Source organism: Pollachius pollachius, assembly GCF_949987615.1.
Source record: "Pollachius pollachius genome assembly, chromosome: 4".
Taxonomy (NCBI): Eukaryota; Metazoa; Chordata; class Actinopteri; order Gadiformes; family Gadidae; genus Pollachius; species Pollachius pollachius.
The window spans coordinates 3359705-3377632 of NC_136937.1; the positions used below are offsets into that span (position 1 = coordinate 3359705).

General features: G+C 46.8%; 3 protein-coding genes across 4 annotated transcripts in view; 1 reads left to right on the forward strand and 2 right to left on the reverse strand.

Moving 5' to 3' along the window:
• LOC307074832 (SLIT-ROBO Rho GTPase-activating protein 1-like) overlaps positions 1-3654 on the forward strand; it is a gene marked incomplete at both ends in the record, with an annotated part of 40554 nt that extends 36900 nt beyond the window's left edge. Inside the window, 3 exons of the mRNA XM_079735210.1 lie at positions 212-343; positions 1042-1387; positions 3208-3654. Coding sequence (XP_079591336.1) covers positions 212-343; positions 1042-1387; positions 3208-3654 — 925 coding nt within the window. The remainder of the gene's footprint in view (positions 1-211; positions 344-1041; positions 1388-3207) is intronic.
• Positions 3655-6128: 2474 nt separating this feature from the next.
• On the reverse strand, positions 6129-9389 carry kics2 (KICSTOR subunit 2). Of its 2 annotated transcripts, none has more exons than XM_079735215.1 (4): positions 9372-9389; positions 8661-8940; positions 7871-8159; positions 6129-7219 (listed from the first exon to the last, which is right to left on the reverse strand). In XM_079735215.1, exons 2-4 carry the CDS (start codon positions 8902-8904, stop codon positions 6400-6402), a joined length of 1353 nt encoding a protein of 450 aa, XP_079591341.1. In that variant the 5' UTR covers positions 8905-8940; positions 9372-9389; the 3' UTR covers positions 6129-6399. The 2 variants fall into 2 exon arrangements, with proteins under 2 accessions (XP_079591341.1, XP_079591340.1); XM_079735214.1 differs by lacking the exon at positions 9372-9389 and adding an exon at positions 9200-9227.
• A 3886-nt stretch (positions 9390-13275) lies between these two features.
• LOC307074833 (E3 ubiquitin-protein ligase TRIM39-like) lies at positions 13276-15429 on the reverse strand. The gene is made up of 2 exons (XM_079735211.1): positions 15341-15429; positions 13276-15184 (listed from the first exon to the last, which is right to left on the reverse strand). The coding sequence occupies exon 2, from the start codon at positions 15180-15182 to the stop codon at positions 13554-13556; it is 1629 nt and encodes a 542-aa protein (XP_079591337.1). The 5' UTR covers positions 15183-15184; positions 15341-15429; the 3' UTR covers positions 13276-13553.
• Between the last annotated feature and the right edge of the window lie 2499 nt (positions 15430-17928).

Consider the following 17928-nt stretch of genomic DNA (forward strand, 5'->3'; position numbering starts at 1 on the left):
GGTGAAGAGAAACAGTGTTCTGATTGGTCGATTAAGATAAACAGTGTCCTGATTGGTCTACCAAGAGATACAGTGTTCTGATTGGTCAAGTTAAGAGAACCAGTGTCCTGATCGGTCCACCAAGGGACACAGTGTCCTGATTGGTTGACTAAGAGAACCAGTGTCCTGATTGGTGTAGTAAACAGGCTCCACCCTTGTGTGCGTCCCCCAGGGTGGACGTCATGTCGGACACGATGAGTCAGACGGCGGACAGCGACGGCGGCAGCAGCAGCACGGACGACAAGCGGTCCCGGAGCGAGCTCAGCTCCCCCACCGACCTCCGGCCCCCGGAGACCTTTAACAGGTCCGTCATGTAAGACCGCCGCTCGTTAGGAAGCGACCAGCTCGTTATGAAGCGACCAATGAGGCGGGCTTGCCTGCACATAGTAGGTTACTTAGCACCAGAACATCCCAGTGTGTCGGTTAGCGCGTGTTGAACATCAGTCCTCTAAACAGTTGAGAAATACTGACAATTAAAATTACTTCATGAAATTTGATTTCCTGAACACTAATATGTTTAATTGTTTTAGCGTGTTTCATCAGGACCCAAGGTGCTTTACCAATGGGAGATACATAATCAAAAAAATAAGAATAAAGGTTAAAGAGCGATAAAAACAGACATGAATCGAGTGCCAGTGTGCTCAGATCACAGCAAAACAAGCTGGTGTTCAGCATCAAACCCCTCCCTGGTCTTTCCCCCTGTCGGGACGGGGGCAGCCTGCCTTACTATCACTTTAACAATTAAACCTTGTGGGTTTATCTGAAGACGATGTGAAAACGGTTAAACGGTTCGATCCGAGGGGAGGAATAGAATAGACTTCATCTCCGGTACTTCCTCGTTCCAATCCGATTTTTTATTTCTCACCTCAGAGATAAATAAATCGGAACAGACTTTCCGAAAAAAATTTTTTTGCCGAAAATCAGAATATTATTCCAATTTCATTCCGATATTCCGAGTTCTATTCCGATTCCTATTCCTCCCCCCCCCCCTCCCCCCTTCAGCCACCGGCGCAAGCGGACCGACGGCCTGTTCCGCCGGCCCCTGGGGCGCTCCAACGACAACCATCACCACGGCAACGGCGGCGCCATGGAGCGCAGCTCGCCGCCCGTCGCAGGCCACTTCAGCCCGCGGGAGATGCTGCTGGGGCGGGGCCAGGGGATGACCCCGCCCCTGGACAGCCCCGAGCGGCGGCGGCGGTCGGCGGCGGCGGCCGTCACCATGATGGTGAGCCGGCACGACTCGCTGCGGCGGCCCGAGGACACGCCCATCCGGCGCTCCAGCAGCGGGCAGCACAGCTTCACCGACTCGCTGCGCTCCCGCGCCCTGGACCCCGACGCCCTGGCCCAGGTACGAGCCGAGGGGCCCCAGCACACACACACACACACACACTAGCAAACCCCCACACACACACACACACACACACACACACACACACACACTAGCAAACCCACACACACACACACACACACACACACACACACTAGCAAACCCACACACACACACTAGCAAACCCACACACACACACACACACACACTAGCAAACACACACACACACACACACACACACACACACACACACACACACACTAGCAAACCCACACACACACACACACACACACTAGCAAACCCACACACACACACACACACACACTAGCAAACACACACACACACACACACACACACACACACACTAGCAAACCCACACACACACACACACACACACACACACACACACACACACACACACACACACACACACACACACACTAGCAAACTCACACACACACACTAGCAAACACACACTAGCAAACTCACACACACACACACACTAGCAAACTCACACACACACACTAGCAAACCCACACACACACACACACACACACACTAGCAAACTCACACACACACACTAGCAAACACACACACACACACTAGCAAACCCACACACACACACACATACTAGCAAACTCACACACACACACACTAGCAGACTCACGCACACACACACTAGCAAATCCACAAACACACTAGCAAACTCACACATACACACACACACACACACTAGCAAACCCACACACACACACACACACACTAGCAAACTCACACACACACACACACACACACACACACACACACACACTAGCAAACTCACACACACACACACACACTAGCAGACTCACACACACACACACACACTAGCAGACTCACGCACACACACACTAGCAAATCCACAAACACACTAGCAAACCCACACACACTAGCAAACTCACACACACACACTAGCAAACTCACACATACACTAGCAAACTCACAATTACCCACACACTAGCAAACTCCCACACACACTAGCAAACCCACACACACACACACTAGCAAACTCACACATACACACTGGCAAACTCGCACACATACGCACACACACTAGCAAACTCACACATACACACTGGCAAACTCGCACAAATACGCACACACACTAGCAAACTTACTCACACACATTAGCAAACATACACACATTAGCAAACTCTCAGGCACCCACTAGCAAACTCATACACACACACACAATAGCAAACTTACACACACACATTAGCAAACTCACACACACACACACACACTAGCAAACTCACACACACACACACACACTAGCAAACTCACAGGCACTCACTCACTCTCTCATTCACTCAACTGGGCACACACACTAGCAAACGCACACATACGCACTCACGCACTCACACACTGGCATGCTCACATGTACCCACCTACAAACACACACTAGCAAACTTACACGTATGCACTCACATACACACACACACACACACCAGTAAACTCATGTGAAATCCTCAAAGTGAACGTTAGAAAGGCAACAAAGTTCCCATTTGTTATTTATTAGTCCTTTTCTTTCTGCCGTCGCACCGACATTTCCCAACTGAGATGACGAAAGAACATCTTGTTCTTGTGTGTGTGCCCGTGTGCCTGTGTGCGTGTTCCTGTGTGTGTTTGCCTGTGTGTGTGTTTGCCGATGTGCGTGTTCCTGTGTGTGTGTGTGTGTGTGTCCATGCATATGTTCCTGTGTGCGTGTTCCTGTGTTGCGTGTTCCTGTGTTGCGTGTTCCTGTGTGTGTGTACCCTGCCTGCATGTGTGTGTGTGTGCGTGCGTGCGCGTCCGTGCGCCAGGACATGGAGGAGACGGTGAGCGTGGTCCTGGGCGAGCTGCGGCAGCTGGAGCGCCAGGGCTGCCGGCCGGCCCCCGACGTGGTCCTGGACACCCTGGAGCAGAAGAGCGGCTCCACCTCCACCTCCTCCACCAACACCACCTCCTCCTCCACCGCCACCACCTGCTCCTCCGAGTCGCCCAGCCCCCACAGTACCCCCAGTACGCCCGGCACCCCGGGGACCCCCAGCCCGCTCAGCCCGCTGAGCCCCATGAGCCCTCTGCCCGGCCCGCCCCCCAGGCCGGGTAACCCCTCCCCCGACGGCATGGCGTCCTTCAAGCCCGTGGCGGCAGCCCCCCGCATGGGGGTCCCGCTGAGGCCCCCGGCCCTGAGGCCCAAGCCGGCCGTGCCGCCCAAGAGCAGCACCCCCCCGCCGCAGTCGCCGCTGGACAAATCGTGCACCATGTGAGTCCGATTCAAGGCCCCCCGAATCCAGGCCCGAAATCAGGCCCCGAATCCAGGCCCGAAATCAGGCCGGCCCCAGGCCCGAAACGGGGCCCAAAAGAGGTGATCAGGGTATAGCTTACCGTTTATAATCAAACATGAGGGTAGAAATGGTAGGTAAGAGATGTTTAAAGTAAGAAAAAAAATCGGAAGAATATTAAGAATAATAAGGGTTTTACTGTAGTTATAACAAAAAAAAAGTATAATATATGAAATTGATCTACGATATGATATGCCATGATATTTATGTGTTGTCAGGTTGGTGTGTACTCTCTTTGGTGTGTAGGGGTTTACTTTCTCCGTGTATCGAAGCATTTATCAGTGGTTAGCTTAAAGAAGTGCTTAAAAAGAGAGAGAGCGAGGGGGAGAGGGGCAGAGAGAGAGGGAGGAGTCGTCTATAGGAGATCTAGTCACGGTGTGAGGGGACTGTGCTTTTTGGCTCGGGTTGAAATGTAGTTTCAGTGATGTGAACGTTGGCTGTGCTGCCGTGAAGCCCGAGTACACGAAGAGGAAGATTGCTATTGTTCTTAATCTTTAAAAAGACTGGCTGCTGTATCTGTCATTTATCTACGGAAGCCAAGCAGAGGTGAACCCCCCCCCCCCCCCCCCCCCCCCCCCCCCCGCGACGGCGTCCATTTTTGGAGTCCAGGACTTGTAGTTCTTTTTATTTCTTCTTCTTTTTACTACTTCACTAGGCTCCGCTGCTACCCTGACTTACACCTCAAACCAAGCCCCTTGAGGGGCTTTCGTCGGTTGACGAGAAAAAGAAAAAAAAAGTTATCTAACCAATTATTCAACTACTAAAAATGAATGTTTCCAGTGTTTATTAAGCGACTGTTTTAGCCATCCAATGAATGTCCGGCGTGCTGTTCTGTTGAACAGTCACTCAACTCCTAGCGACGGCCTTCTCGTGTTGTGGACCCGCACACCCCAGGCCCGGGTGTGTGTAAAGGGTGCAACGGTACGCCACAGTTGTGGGTTTAAGTTGTAGGCTTGAAATGGAACTTTCTGGAATTTGGGTCGTGTGTATGATTTCTTTCCCCATTTGTGTGCAGGGTGATTTTGCGTGTGTGTGTGTGTGCGTGCGCGCTTGCGTGTGTGTGTGCGCCTCTGTGTGGTTGTGTGCTTTTTTTGTTCCCCCCGCCCCCCCGAGTGCAAAATACGCTGAAATAGTGATGGTAATAGATTATTTATGTCTGCCTTGAGTGCCAGAACACATGTGAGTTGGACCTGTGAGTTTTCTAAGTGTGTATGACAGTTACACCCCCCCCCCCCAAAAAAAAAGAAGCATGCCACTTAGTGCGTGTGTGCGTGAGTTCGAGCGTGTGTTTGCACGTGTGTGTGTGTGAATGGCTGACTTGGTTGTCACATGCTAACCTTAAATTCACAGTAAGCTAACAGGGTGGGGCTGAGTGTGTGTGTGTGTGTGTGTGTGTGTATTTATGTGTGCGTGTTTGTGTCTGTGGGAGAGTGTGTGTCCCGGTATATATGTGTGTGTATACAACAGCCCAAAACATTTAATAATAAAAACACTTGAACAGCACACTGAATGTGACCTGCAGATAGACGTGTAATGAGCTATACATGGGACATATATTCCTTTAAGATGGGCTGTCAATGCACATCTGGATGGGTGTGTGTGTGTGTGCGTGCACGAGAGAGAGAGAGAACACGTGTGTGTGTGTGGTGTGTGTATGTGTGTATATGTGGAAGTGCCTTTTTTTTTACCTTGGCCCCTTTTTTTGGTGAGTTTTTTCGAAATCCACTCACGCATGTTCCCGGTAAAGAGCAGCAGCGCTCAGAACGAAAGAACCATAAAGTGTTTAAAAAGTAGATTACCGAATAATTATCCAAACTCTAGCGTTTTACCCATCGTGACATTGCACTTTGATGTATAGGGATTGTGTACTTGGCATGTAGCATCACAACATGTTGGTGCATTTTAACTTAAGGAGGGAGGCTTTCTCTGAATGTGTATAATAAGAAAAAGGAAAGGATTTTGTCCGTTAGTGTTGCCGTATTTGAAACCCTGAGCTTCCTAAAGCTAAGCTCATATAGCCAAAAGGAATTGTATCGATGTGTTGTATTTATAATATAAATCAACCTGAATAAATTAGAATTCAAGCAATTACTTGTGTGGGATTCATTCACACACAGACACTTCTTTTTCCGTGAGTCGTTGAACATTGTGCTTTCATCCATTTTATTTCAGGATACGGCGGCAAGTGTAAATAATAACTCAATTATAACTTCAAATAAATGATGAGGATGATCTAATCTGGTTTAAAATACCCTCCGTAATCAAAAGACAATTACTAACCAATTATCTGTTTTTCAATTAAGGGTTTTCTCATCACTCGCTAACAAGAGTTGTGGAGCAGTTGTAACAATTTGTGTTCCTTTGGTCTGAAAATATATTCACAGCTCAACGGATAGTGGCAAAAAACCCAAGGAAGATATGATTAAGTCATTCATCGGCTGTCAGAAACGATTTGTTAGCGAGTAAACGTGCACACACACACACATTTCACTCTCTCTCTCTCTCTCTCTCTCTCTCTCTCTCTCTCTCTGCGATCGATCAGGGAAAACAGGGGCGTCCCGTCACGTGCCTGTTCCGAGTCTGACCCCTATTCAGTCATTCAGACCCCGCACCACCTCAGGGGTGGGGGTGGGGCTTAGCACCGGCTGCCTCAACCCCTGAACCCGGCACTCAACCCTTGGAGCCGGGCTTCAGCGTGGCGAAGGGCTTGGAGTTGCGCAGCGACCCCGCGATCTCCTGCAGGAAGGCGGCGATGTGCGACTCCTTCTCCGACTTGCGCCCGTCGAAGATCACCACCAGCGTGAAGTGGGGCTCGGGCCGCGTCAGGTAGTACGTGCTCTGCACCTTGTCGTCGTAGAAGTGCACCGCCTTGTCCAGCGCGTTGAGCTCGGCGGCGCGGTCGCTCATCATCATGATGACGTTGGGCCAGTGCGTGAGCGGCCTCTCGCCCGCCGGCAGCGACACCACGGCGGGGAACTGCTCCACGCCCTTGGGCGCCTCGCGGTACGAGTGCGGGTGGTGGTAGCCGTGGCCCTGGAAGCTCTCCGAGCCGCGGTTGTCGAACACCAGCGACACGTTGCTGGCGTCGTGCTTGCGGATGAACGCCGCGACCTTGCCGTGGTAGTCGGGCGAGGCGCGCGCCGTCAGCGCCCGCATGTCCGCCGGCGTGGCCTGGCGGCCGAGCGCCTCGTGGAAGTAGAAGCTGAACTTGGCGAGCAGCGCCGCCTGGAAGCCCTGCAGCCAGAGGTAGAGGTGGGGCGGCTGCACCGAGCGCTGCGACTGCCCGCCGAACAGGTGCTTGCGCGTCTCCTTCTGCCGCTGCAGCAGCTGGCCCCAGGCCGCCAGCTTGGAGTGGGCGCCGTGAAGGCTGAGCAGCGCCGGCAGGAAGCGCCACTCCGACACCTGGGCCTGGCAGCGCAGCAGCTGGGTCACCACGTCCACCTCTGTCTGGAAGCCCTCCTCAACGCGGCCCAGGATGGGGTGGTAGAACCTGGGGGGGGGGGAGGGATAGAAATTAGAAGAAAGAAATGTCGCGGAATGCATGGATATTTCTTTCTAATCAATGATTTAAATAAATATGATTGATCATTGGTTGATTTACCTTAAATCAATGATTGAAAGAGATATGATCACATGAACAACTTCCGGTTTTCAAAATAAAAGCTCCCCTCACTTTTTCAGCAGAACCCTCTCATTGACACGAACAAGCGGCAAGACAGACATCTCTAAAACTCGACAAGAATCGCAAAATCGGTAAAAAAAAAAAACGCGCTCAAACACTTTTCTGTGAATCCTAAGAAAACGCCGTTATTAACCCCTCTCTCATTTTCTCATTCCGAGTGGGAACCAACAGTGGAACGGTAATGAGCTGCGCGCACACACACACATGCAGGCAGGGTACACACACACAGGCACGCACACAGGAACATGTGCATGGACACACACACAGGAACACGTACACACACACACAGGAACACACACACACACATACACACACACAGGAACACGCACATGGACACACACACACACACACATGCAGTCAGGCAGGCACACACACACAGGAACACACACACAGAAACACGCACATAGACACACACACAGGAACATGTCCTGTTGTTGGACACCCCCCCCAGTGACGCACCTGGAGCTGTACTTCTGCAGGACGGCCTCCAGGGTGGTCACCAGCTCCTCCGAGTCGAAGCTCTTCTGCGCCGCCAGCGAGTGCATCTTCTCGTACAGGTCGGCCATCTCGGTGCGCGCCTGCGCGAAGTGGCACAGCTGCTCCGACAGGTGGGACAGCAGCTCCTCCAGGCAGGGGGCGGAGCCCGGCTGCGCGTGGCGCACCGCCGCCACCACCTTGCGCAGCTCGTTGTGCAGCGACGTGTAGGTGGTGCGAATGGAGTCCTTGCGGCTGAAGAACGACTGGCCGCCTGCGGGGGGGGGGGGGATTTGAGCCGATTGCGCCAAAAATAAAACCTTGAAAAGGTGACGTATTATACCACCGGGTGTGAGTGTGGTCAGCCGTTACAAGACGTTTTGGAAATCTGCCTGTTCTGACATCACAAGTGGGCATGTCCATGTGTGATCTGCCTGTTCAGACATCACAAGTGGGCGTGTCCATGTGTGATCTGCCTGTTCTGACATCACAAGTGGGCGTGTCCAAGTGGGCGTGTAGATGTGTGCTGGATAGATGAGCACTTGAGCCAAAATAAAGGACTAAGGCATGGTTTGAGGAGGATGCATTGGGTATCTACGCACTCCTTACATTAATCTATCAATTAAATTAGTCACTGGTTCATGGTTTAAATTAACCCCACACATATTTATTAACGACCGCAATTCAATCGGCAACCCGGGCAATGACTCCGTATCCGATTTCGTACACCAAACACCGTGGTCAGGATAAGGTGCGTGCGTAGCGTTCACTTTACCCATCTTTTGTCCGAGGAATGTCATGTTGTAGTACGCCTTCTCCGCGGCGGCCAGGTGGGACAGGGCTGCGAGCAGGGCCGTCCAGATGGCCCCGGCCCCTTTGGTGGTGTCCTTCTCCTTCTCCACGTAGTCCTTGGCCCGGTCGAAGGAGAACATGCCCAGCTGCGTAAAGAAGCTCTCCAGGATGGCCCTCTCCCGGGGCACTGGCCGCAGCTCATCCTCCCGCACAGCCTCGGCCATCATTACTCAAAGCAAAACTCCACAGGTTTGGACACGACTCTACACATGAAGGAAAACGAAAAAAAGGCAATCGAGTCATCTTACAAGTCTAACAGGTTTATGTGAAGTAGATGAGGCGGACGGCAATTGTGAACTGATTTCGGACTATTGCACGAATAAAACGATATCCGCCGTGAATGTTGACGATTTAAAGTATGCAGTAGTAGTCTATAGTCTACTTTAGTTTATATTGTAAACAAGTATTTTAAAAACGCTACTTTGGTCTGTTTAAAATGGACAAAGATCAGCAAGTGCTCACCACCTGACAGCCATGTTGCTTACGCAGCATGTCAACAATACCGATCCCCACAAGGGCCAAAAAGCGAACACGCATAATACCTCTGTTCCATTCATTCGCCGTACCAAAATATGTCAGATTAAATGCCACATTGTTCACAACATTGTAAGTTTTACTAAAATTTTATACTTACAACTTAGCAAACGCTACATCAGGGAAAACAAAATTTGTCTGGCTGCCTTCAACTGAACTGGTTTGGATGACGACCAGCACCTGCACAATGTAACGCAGGGGATATTAATAAACGGGAAGGACACTCTGTTTTAGGTAAGGTTGCTCAACGAAGTATAACCACACCCTTAAGCAGGCCTATCAATACGGTGAGTGCCTTCATAAAAACATCAGATTTGGCATCACATCTTAGAACATAAACCGTTTTTTTTACAGGACGAATATAGTCCAGAATGTAAACGTTTAGCAATACTTAAGGCATATACAACCCTAAATAAAACGCTGAATTAAAAAACTCTTAACACAGAAACGACCTTGAGTGATCTATTCCAATGTATATTTTCTATATTGACGTTTAAATGGTGGTAGGCTAGATCAACACAACTTTGAAGGTGTGATATTATGCTACCAGGTGTGTGTGTGTGTGTGTGTGTGTGTGTGTGTGTGTGTGTGTGTGTGTGTGTGTGTGTGTGTGTGTGTATGTGTGTGTGTGCGCGTGTGCGTGTGCGTGTATGTGTTTGTGTGTGTGTGTGTGTGTGTGTGTGTGTGTGTGTGTGTGTGTGTGTGTGAACAGCCATTACAAGCCGTTTAAAATGATGGATAGATAAGCAACATTTGCTGAAATCCTAAATCTCCCTGAGCGATGGAGAACGTGACCACTGTTCTCCACTAGGGGGCGGTATCCCCCCAACAGAGCTTTGTTGGTGTTACGCGCATTTCAACGTTGTGTCACTGCGTCGAGCGACGGAAAGCAACACACTGGGGACGTTGTACTTTTATCTGAGGAAGCTGTTGCGAGCGGATGATCTACCAATGAGAGGGCGGAAAAAGGTGGAGATGAGGAAGAGCATGTGGGCCTCTGCCTGACACAGAAAACCCAGCGGGGGCTAGTGCATTCTGATTGGATGTACTATGTACTAAAGATCTATGTTCTAAACACGCCAACAGTGAGTTTACAATGACTTTTCCAATAGTGAGAAATCCATGTAGGTTTCGCGTTTCCTGGATTAAGGAGATTATGTTTTTAATTTGATTTGATTTATTCGTTAACCTGGATCATCAAGCCTTGTAAGATTGAAGAGACATAAATGAAGTGTTCTTCCTCAACAACATGCAAGGTGAGCGGCATCGTACAGCTTTTGACTGGATGCCATAATACTAATATTCTTCCCATCTTTCCTCAGACCATCAGGGAGAAGGTGAAACACAGATTCGAACATGTGTGGAACACATGTTGGATTGTTGTATATTGGAGATGCATTTACTGGTTCATCAACTACGAACCCTTTACAATTCTTCAGTGATTTATAACGTTCCGTCAATCTCGAAATGATCAAAATAAGGGTTTAAGGCAACAAACAAATTTATTTTTTTGTATAACACTTGTAACAGTATTGTGGCGACCACAGGTGTGGAGTAACCCAGGGGGCTTTTCGGGGCCCCCTGGGTTACTTTGTGGTTGTTTCTAGTGAGGGCGGGGTGGGGGGTTAATTGTGTGTAATTCCATTGTTGAGTGATGTGTAGTGTGATCGCGACCATTAGTGAGAGTGTTGTGTGTGTCGTGTTTCTGTTATGCTCGGAGGGTGTAGAATATAGGCAGTCCGTAGTCGTGCGGTGTATGGGTCCCGGACTGCATAATTGGTTGAACCTGGGCTCTTGGGTTGGATTTAGTGATTCGTTTCCGTGAGTCAGTTCGCGTCGGTCAGTTTGCTAAGAGGAGTCGTTCGTGAATCGTTCAGTCGAGTTTCCGGTAACCGTGAATTGGATCATGCACGGTTCTCTGAGTCAGTCATAATAGGCCTTATGCGCAACATTCTTCCGGGTTCTACAAAACAGTGGTCTTGGCTTCCGGTCGTCCGCTGCTCAATAAGCTGAGTTTATTATGGCGACCTTCTACAGCCGGTGTTTACAGGAGCTACCCCGAACAACTATTAGCGATGTGCACAGTATTGCCAAACGGACGTCCAGAGCCCCGGGGACTCTGTTAGACAAGGGATTTAAGTTTTACGCCTCCTCATTTATTCATAATTATGAAGGTATTTACATTTGTAGCTTTTGCTAATAGCGCTCGTTAGCGTTAGTTAACTGTAAGTAGCCTAGTTGTGTACTTGTATGCTATCAGTTAGTTTAGCAGTATTTTTGCTCACAGACAATTAAGACAATCAGATGAAGACTGCATTTTAGCGATGGGTTTATACTACCAACAGTATAATTACTACGATGTCCTGTGTGTTTAAGCTGGTCTTTGTCGACGTGGTACGCTGGTCGTATGTGTCTAGTAGACGCATAAGACCAGACACTACTATCCTAGTAGACTCTACTAGGATAGCTGCTAGGTTTAATGTCGACTAGCTGCTACCGTTCTGGCAGGTGTTTCAGATTTCTAAAACATTGATTTGTATAAAGGCAACTGTGATGAATGAATGAAATGATGCTGTATCTTCCTTTCCACCAGTTTCAAACAAAGACAGGTTGAGAGGTACTGTCACTGTCAGAGCAGCTTGTCACAGGTCCATGCAGAAGAATGAAAAACCACACAGCTTGAGCGTAGGCTATGTTCAGGAATGGGTTTGTTAAATTGTCTGTTTCAGTTCAATGACTGTACAGAATGCGTTCATCAAGCCTCTCAGAATGAATATATTTACACTGCAACTGCTTTCATTTGGCCACCAGCATGTTCTCAACTATGTAAACACCATATTCACAAATACAACACATTCTTCTGAGACACTTGATAAATGGCTATAGTCTACCTGTTAGTGAAAGAAGGTAATTTGTGCAAAGTTGATTGACAGTAAATATTTCTATCGACACATATTTGGTATACCTCTACTCGTATGGTTAACAATTTTTGTATACTAAACACACACACACTATACCGATAACATCATTAGGACACTTGCCATGACATTACATTCGAAAGCTATATATATGGGTTTCCTTCCCTTTTGCAATTGCTACTACTTGCAACTATTGACACCCTGTAGTGGCAGGCATTCCAGTACTGAGCAATATATGTTTATTGTGGTAGACTTGTAGGAAGCCCCTTGTCTTAATTTAGTGGTATCTGTTCTGCCAACTGTCCAATTGTCTTTGTGTATTGTATACAGATAGTGCTTCGTGATTCAGATCCCGTCATCATGACCTCAAGTCAGTGTTCATGCAAAGCTGGCACAGCAGTATGCAATCACACTGCTGCACTGCTCTTTCAGACAGCTCATTACTCCGAGCTCAATATCCAGGTTGTCCCCCCTGTTCATGCCTGTACAGAAATGGAACAACAATGGCACAAGCCCAGAACTGCAGTAAGGGTTGAGGCAAATGCACTGTATAATATGTATGTAATAGTTAGGCTATGTGTGCTGCAATAAAATAGTAATTTGCTAAAATAAAGTATAGTGATCTAAGGTTAGAAGCATTAGATGTTGCCGTTTCTGGTATTTTAACATTTTAACATTTGTGAAATTTTAATTTCACAAATGTTAAAATTAAATTTTAATCACACGAAATAGAAAACTAAATACTAAATAGAATACACTAAAGCGAAACTTAGAAGTTACCAGGAGATCACCTACCGCTGCAGTCAACCAGTGTACGGAAGTGAAAAGCGGAAATGATTAGACCCGTTTACACCTGTTTTCCGGTTCGAACGCTGGGCGCTCCGCATAACCCCTATTGGTTGAACTTAATCAACTTATTCCACTTAAATGATCTATTACAATGATAATGTAGGACTACACATACATTTTTTGCCTTTTCCTTTTATTAAAATCAAAGTGTAAGAAACATTGTATTGTTTTTTCATTCAATATTCAGTATTTAAAACCAATAGAAAAGTTAATGAACTATAATTATTATTTATACAAATGAATCCTCTAAAGATGTTCTACATAACAGCAACTGTTAACAATTTTATAGCATTCAATTTATATAAATAATCAGGAGAAAACAGACAATATAGTGTAATCTAAACATTTATAATGAGTTGTATTCAACAACTGGGGTTATATTCTTAAAGAACTTTGCGTTAAAAGACAGCAAGAGACGTTAATGCAGATCACTCAGGTCTCACATAGAGATTATCCTTCATGGAACAACATTAGTTGTTTAGGTCGTTTGATTATTTTATTATCAAACAAAGGTCCTAGTCTGTTTGATTGACAGGTGAGATGATCAGGGGGACAGAGTTGTTGCCTCCATGATCATGGCTGCCTGGGCAGAGGAATGGATTGAGAGGATCACTGAAGGTGCAGCCAGTAGCAGAGTAGATATGAACCCTGGCCTCCACATCATAGAAGGAGACCAGACCCTCATCATAATCAACAAACACCCCCACCTTCTGGAGCTCAGCTCTCAGAGGGAGACGGACAACAGGGTCATCTAAAAATACCAACCCATTATTGTCACAGTAAAGCAACCAGTGACCCGTCTCAGGGGTCACTATGAACTGGCCGATTCTGTTGATGGACTCTCTGGCCACTCCTAAATACCATGCAGTCTTGTCTTTAACCTGGACCTCAAAGTAAAATCTCCCTGAGGAGAAGCTCTGCCTCGTGAGAACATGTATATACCATGGAAATCTTTTAGGGTTGCCTGGGAGTATCTTCACTACACCTCCATCATGTACTTGTTTCCCGTCCTCAGACAGGGTGAGCCTGGGATGAGCTGTTTCAGGATCCAGAATCACATCTACTTCATACTGCTGGACCCTCTTCAGTTCAGCAGCACCACGCAGCTTCTTCATCTCCATGTTCAGTGTCTCCTCCAGCTGATCCAGGGATCTCCTCAAGGTCCCTAAGTATGACGGAGGTCGGACCTCCACCGTTGTCCAGTCCCTGGTGGGTGGAGGATCCTTCAGGGATCTGAAGGCCTGGAGGAAGTGGAGGTGGTCTTTAGTGTGTGAGAGCTGCTTCAACTCTGAGCCTCTATTGGTCAGATCTTCTAATTCCTGCTCCAGCTCTTTGACGAGGTCATAAGCTTGTTTCTCTGTGGATTTCAGTTTCTCTTGAACAGTTTGTTTGAAATCATCCCAGCACTTTTCAACACAGCCGATCAGAGCAGTGAAGACCTGCCCACCATCGGCAATCTCTCTGTCTGCATCTTTGCTGCTCAGTTCCACTGTGTCTTTGATCTCCTTAATCTTTTGTTTTCTCTCCTGGATCATCTGTGGAACTTCAGCCTCTATCTTCCCCAGCTGGGCCGTCTTCACTTCATATTCCTCCTTTAGAGGTACAACAGGATGGGACCTGTGGTCACCCTCTATGCAGAACTGACAGACACACACCTGTTCAGTCTGGCAGAAGAGCTCCAGAAGTCTGTCGTGTTTCTTACACATCCTGTCCTCTAGACGGTCCATAGGCTCAACCAGCCGATGTTTCTGCAGGCGAGCGACTCTCTGATGTGGCTCCAGGTGGGTTTGGCAGAAAGACATAAAACACTCTAGGGAGGACTTCACGGCCTTCAGCTGGGTCCCAGTACAGAAGTCACAGGGAACGTCTGCTTGTTCAACAAAAAGCTTCTCTTTTACTTGTATGGTTGTTCTAAACTGAGCAGCCAGCTCTGATAAGAAGGTATTGACCTTTAGATCAGGTCTTTTGTTGAAAAGCTTGTTGCAAACAGGACATTTGTACTGGACTTGTTCATCCCAGAACTTTGTAATACAGGTTCTGCAGAAGTTGTGTCCACATGTGGTAGTAACTGGATTGTTGAACACATCCAGACAGATGGAACATGAAAAGTTCTCTTCAGACCAGGAAGTGTTAGCAGTGGCCATTCCTAAACACAGACAACAAGGTTTATGTATTGAGCAATTACATATTTCTAAAGAGAAGTTTTAACTTTCTCAAAGTTGGGACACTCTATTTTAGGTAAGGTTGCTCAACCAAGTTTAACCACACCCTTTAGCAGGCCTATCAATACTTTTTTACTTACCTTATTGTTACTGTCTGTCAGACTATTTGTTCCAAAATGCGTTTTATTTTTCTCCTGATCGAGGGAACTGCTTCCACGTCGGATGGCTTTGGTTTCTATGAATGTTAAGTTTCGTTTCCTGAACCAATCGTCCTCTTCTCTCCTCCCCTATCCCCTGACTCCTCCCCTAACTCCTGGCTCCGCCCCCACGGGCACAGTTCACTGACGTCACAACTTCCAGACTCTTTGGGCGCATTCATAAACCGTGTAGGCTACTTCAATGCATTGATGTGTTTTCTTTGCGCCATTCAGATACGTTCAACCATTAAAAGACTGGACACAGAGTAACCGGGAAAACAAGAAATGTTTGTGATTTGTGACCAACTGATTAAGAGCTGTAGAAATACATTTGGCGTGATTTTTACTTTGGCTCGTATTCTCTCCACAGTTTTTATAAAAACAACCCTCTCCCTGTGTGCTTAGGTTATATGTGCTAGTATGGTGATAAAAGGCTTAGAGTCTTTGAGATAAGCCTCGTCTCCAAGACTCTAACCTCATAAAACTGCTAAGTCATTTGACTCGGGGTAGGGCCGACGAACCAGACCAACAATGTGGCAGATGATTCTACTGAATTAAAAGCAGGTTTACCAATATAATTCCCAATTCATAAGATTAAATATTTATCGTATTGTATATAACTTTATGATGGGGATCGCGAGGTGCAGCGACATGTGAGGACTCGTTTCTTCGCGCCCTGCACGTGGAGAACTCTGGGGCACTTTTTTATGATTTGTTGCGGCTGTGGACCGACGGCCCGCCCTCATATGTAAAACCCTCCCTGTGTTTGTATGCAAACTGTACACTTCGTCACCGCGTTGACCACAAAAACGCCTCCATCCAGTTTTCTTAGGTATCGGTTTCGCCCGCCCAGTGCTTGAGTGCGGAGGAGAGAGAGACTGTAGGGATAGTTGTGCCTGCTATGTTTAGGTGTCAAGATGTCGGGACCGCGTTATGAGGTCAATGCAATTATTCACCATGCCACCGGTTTGTGCGTAAACAAGCTACGGTGACCAGATGTGTCGCTTTGAGCGGGACAGTCACGCATTTCCATTACTGTTTTACACGTCCCGCAAATTGAGACGTTGTTTGCATTTTTTAAATGCGTGTTTTATAATCTGGCAATCAAATAGCTGTGTGCGGAGACAGCAGTCAGGGCTGTCATCAGGGGACGGTGCGGGCTGTTTGATCATGTAAATCAAACTGGGACGCGGACGCATGTTAAGGGCACGCCCAACAACAAGAAAAAATGCAACTCAGGTGAGAACGACATGCAGCACGAGAGGGAGAAAAGCACTACCCGTAGGCTACGGCTAAGAAGACGAAATGCAGCTGCAATAAAGACTTGGAAACTATCTTTCCCTGTATGAAACCAGTGCAAGGCGAGTCTGGTAACGTTTTGTGTGAAGTTTGCTTGAGTCATTTTCCCATGCATCGAGGTGAATATGGCGTGAAACTGTAATGCGAGACTCAAATAAAAAAAACTATGAAAGAAAGCGCCTAGCTTACTATGTTTTCTCAAGTGAGAGAACTTGGGAAATTTCCATTTCAATAATATATGTTTGTTAAGTTGTTATCTGAAGGCTGTTAAGTGCTACTGAATCAACCAGAAGGCAAAGCATAGTAGGCCTAATATTATAAGCAAAGGGGCAGAATATAAATGTTTTCGCACCTGTTGGCAACATCACCCCTTTAAAATAAATCTCCCACTAAAGTGTCCGAGAAGCAAAAAGGAAGATGGTACATTTTTGCACATGTTTTGGAAATGTCATTTGTTGAAGGGCTTTTGGAATTGTATTTACGAAATCTGTTTTGGAATTGGAATTTGATTTAAACCCTTGTCTATATTTATTAAATGAGTCCCCAGATTTTCAGTAAGATAGAAAAAAATGCATAATACTAACTTATAACATATTTAGCTAAGAAATATATTTTACTTTTTTAGAAAAATGAATCTCCGTCAACGTTTAAGTTGTTTTTGGACCAAATGTCCACATTCTTCCGTTAGAGAAACAATGCTTGGAGAAATGTAATCGCGGCAATATTTCTCATTAATTGGGTTCCATTGATCTGTTGCTTGGAGGAATTTTCCAAAGATGGTTGTCAACAATGATAATGCAATGATGTTATGATTTTTATTTTTCTTATTTTATTATATATTTTTTCTTTTTGGTCTTATTATTATTGTTATTATTATTATTATTATTATTATTATTATTATTGTATTACCACTATTAGTATTATTAGTATAGGATTGTTTTTCTTGTTTTTGTTTTTTGACTGTGTTGTACGTGTGCATGCATGTAGGCCTATGTATGCAGATATGCATGTATGCACTGTATGTGTTTATGTGGTTGCAGGATATATAGACATTCTGTGTTCAGTGTGTTCATCGTTGTATATAGCCATCCCAAATAAAAATATGATGAGAAAATGGTGGAGATCGATGGAGGCAGTGACCATCGATCTCCACCATGGGGCGGTATCCCCCCAACACAGCAATGTTGGTGTTGCGCACATTTCAACGTTGTCTGACTATGTTGAGGGATGGA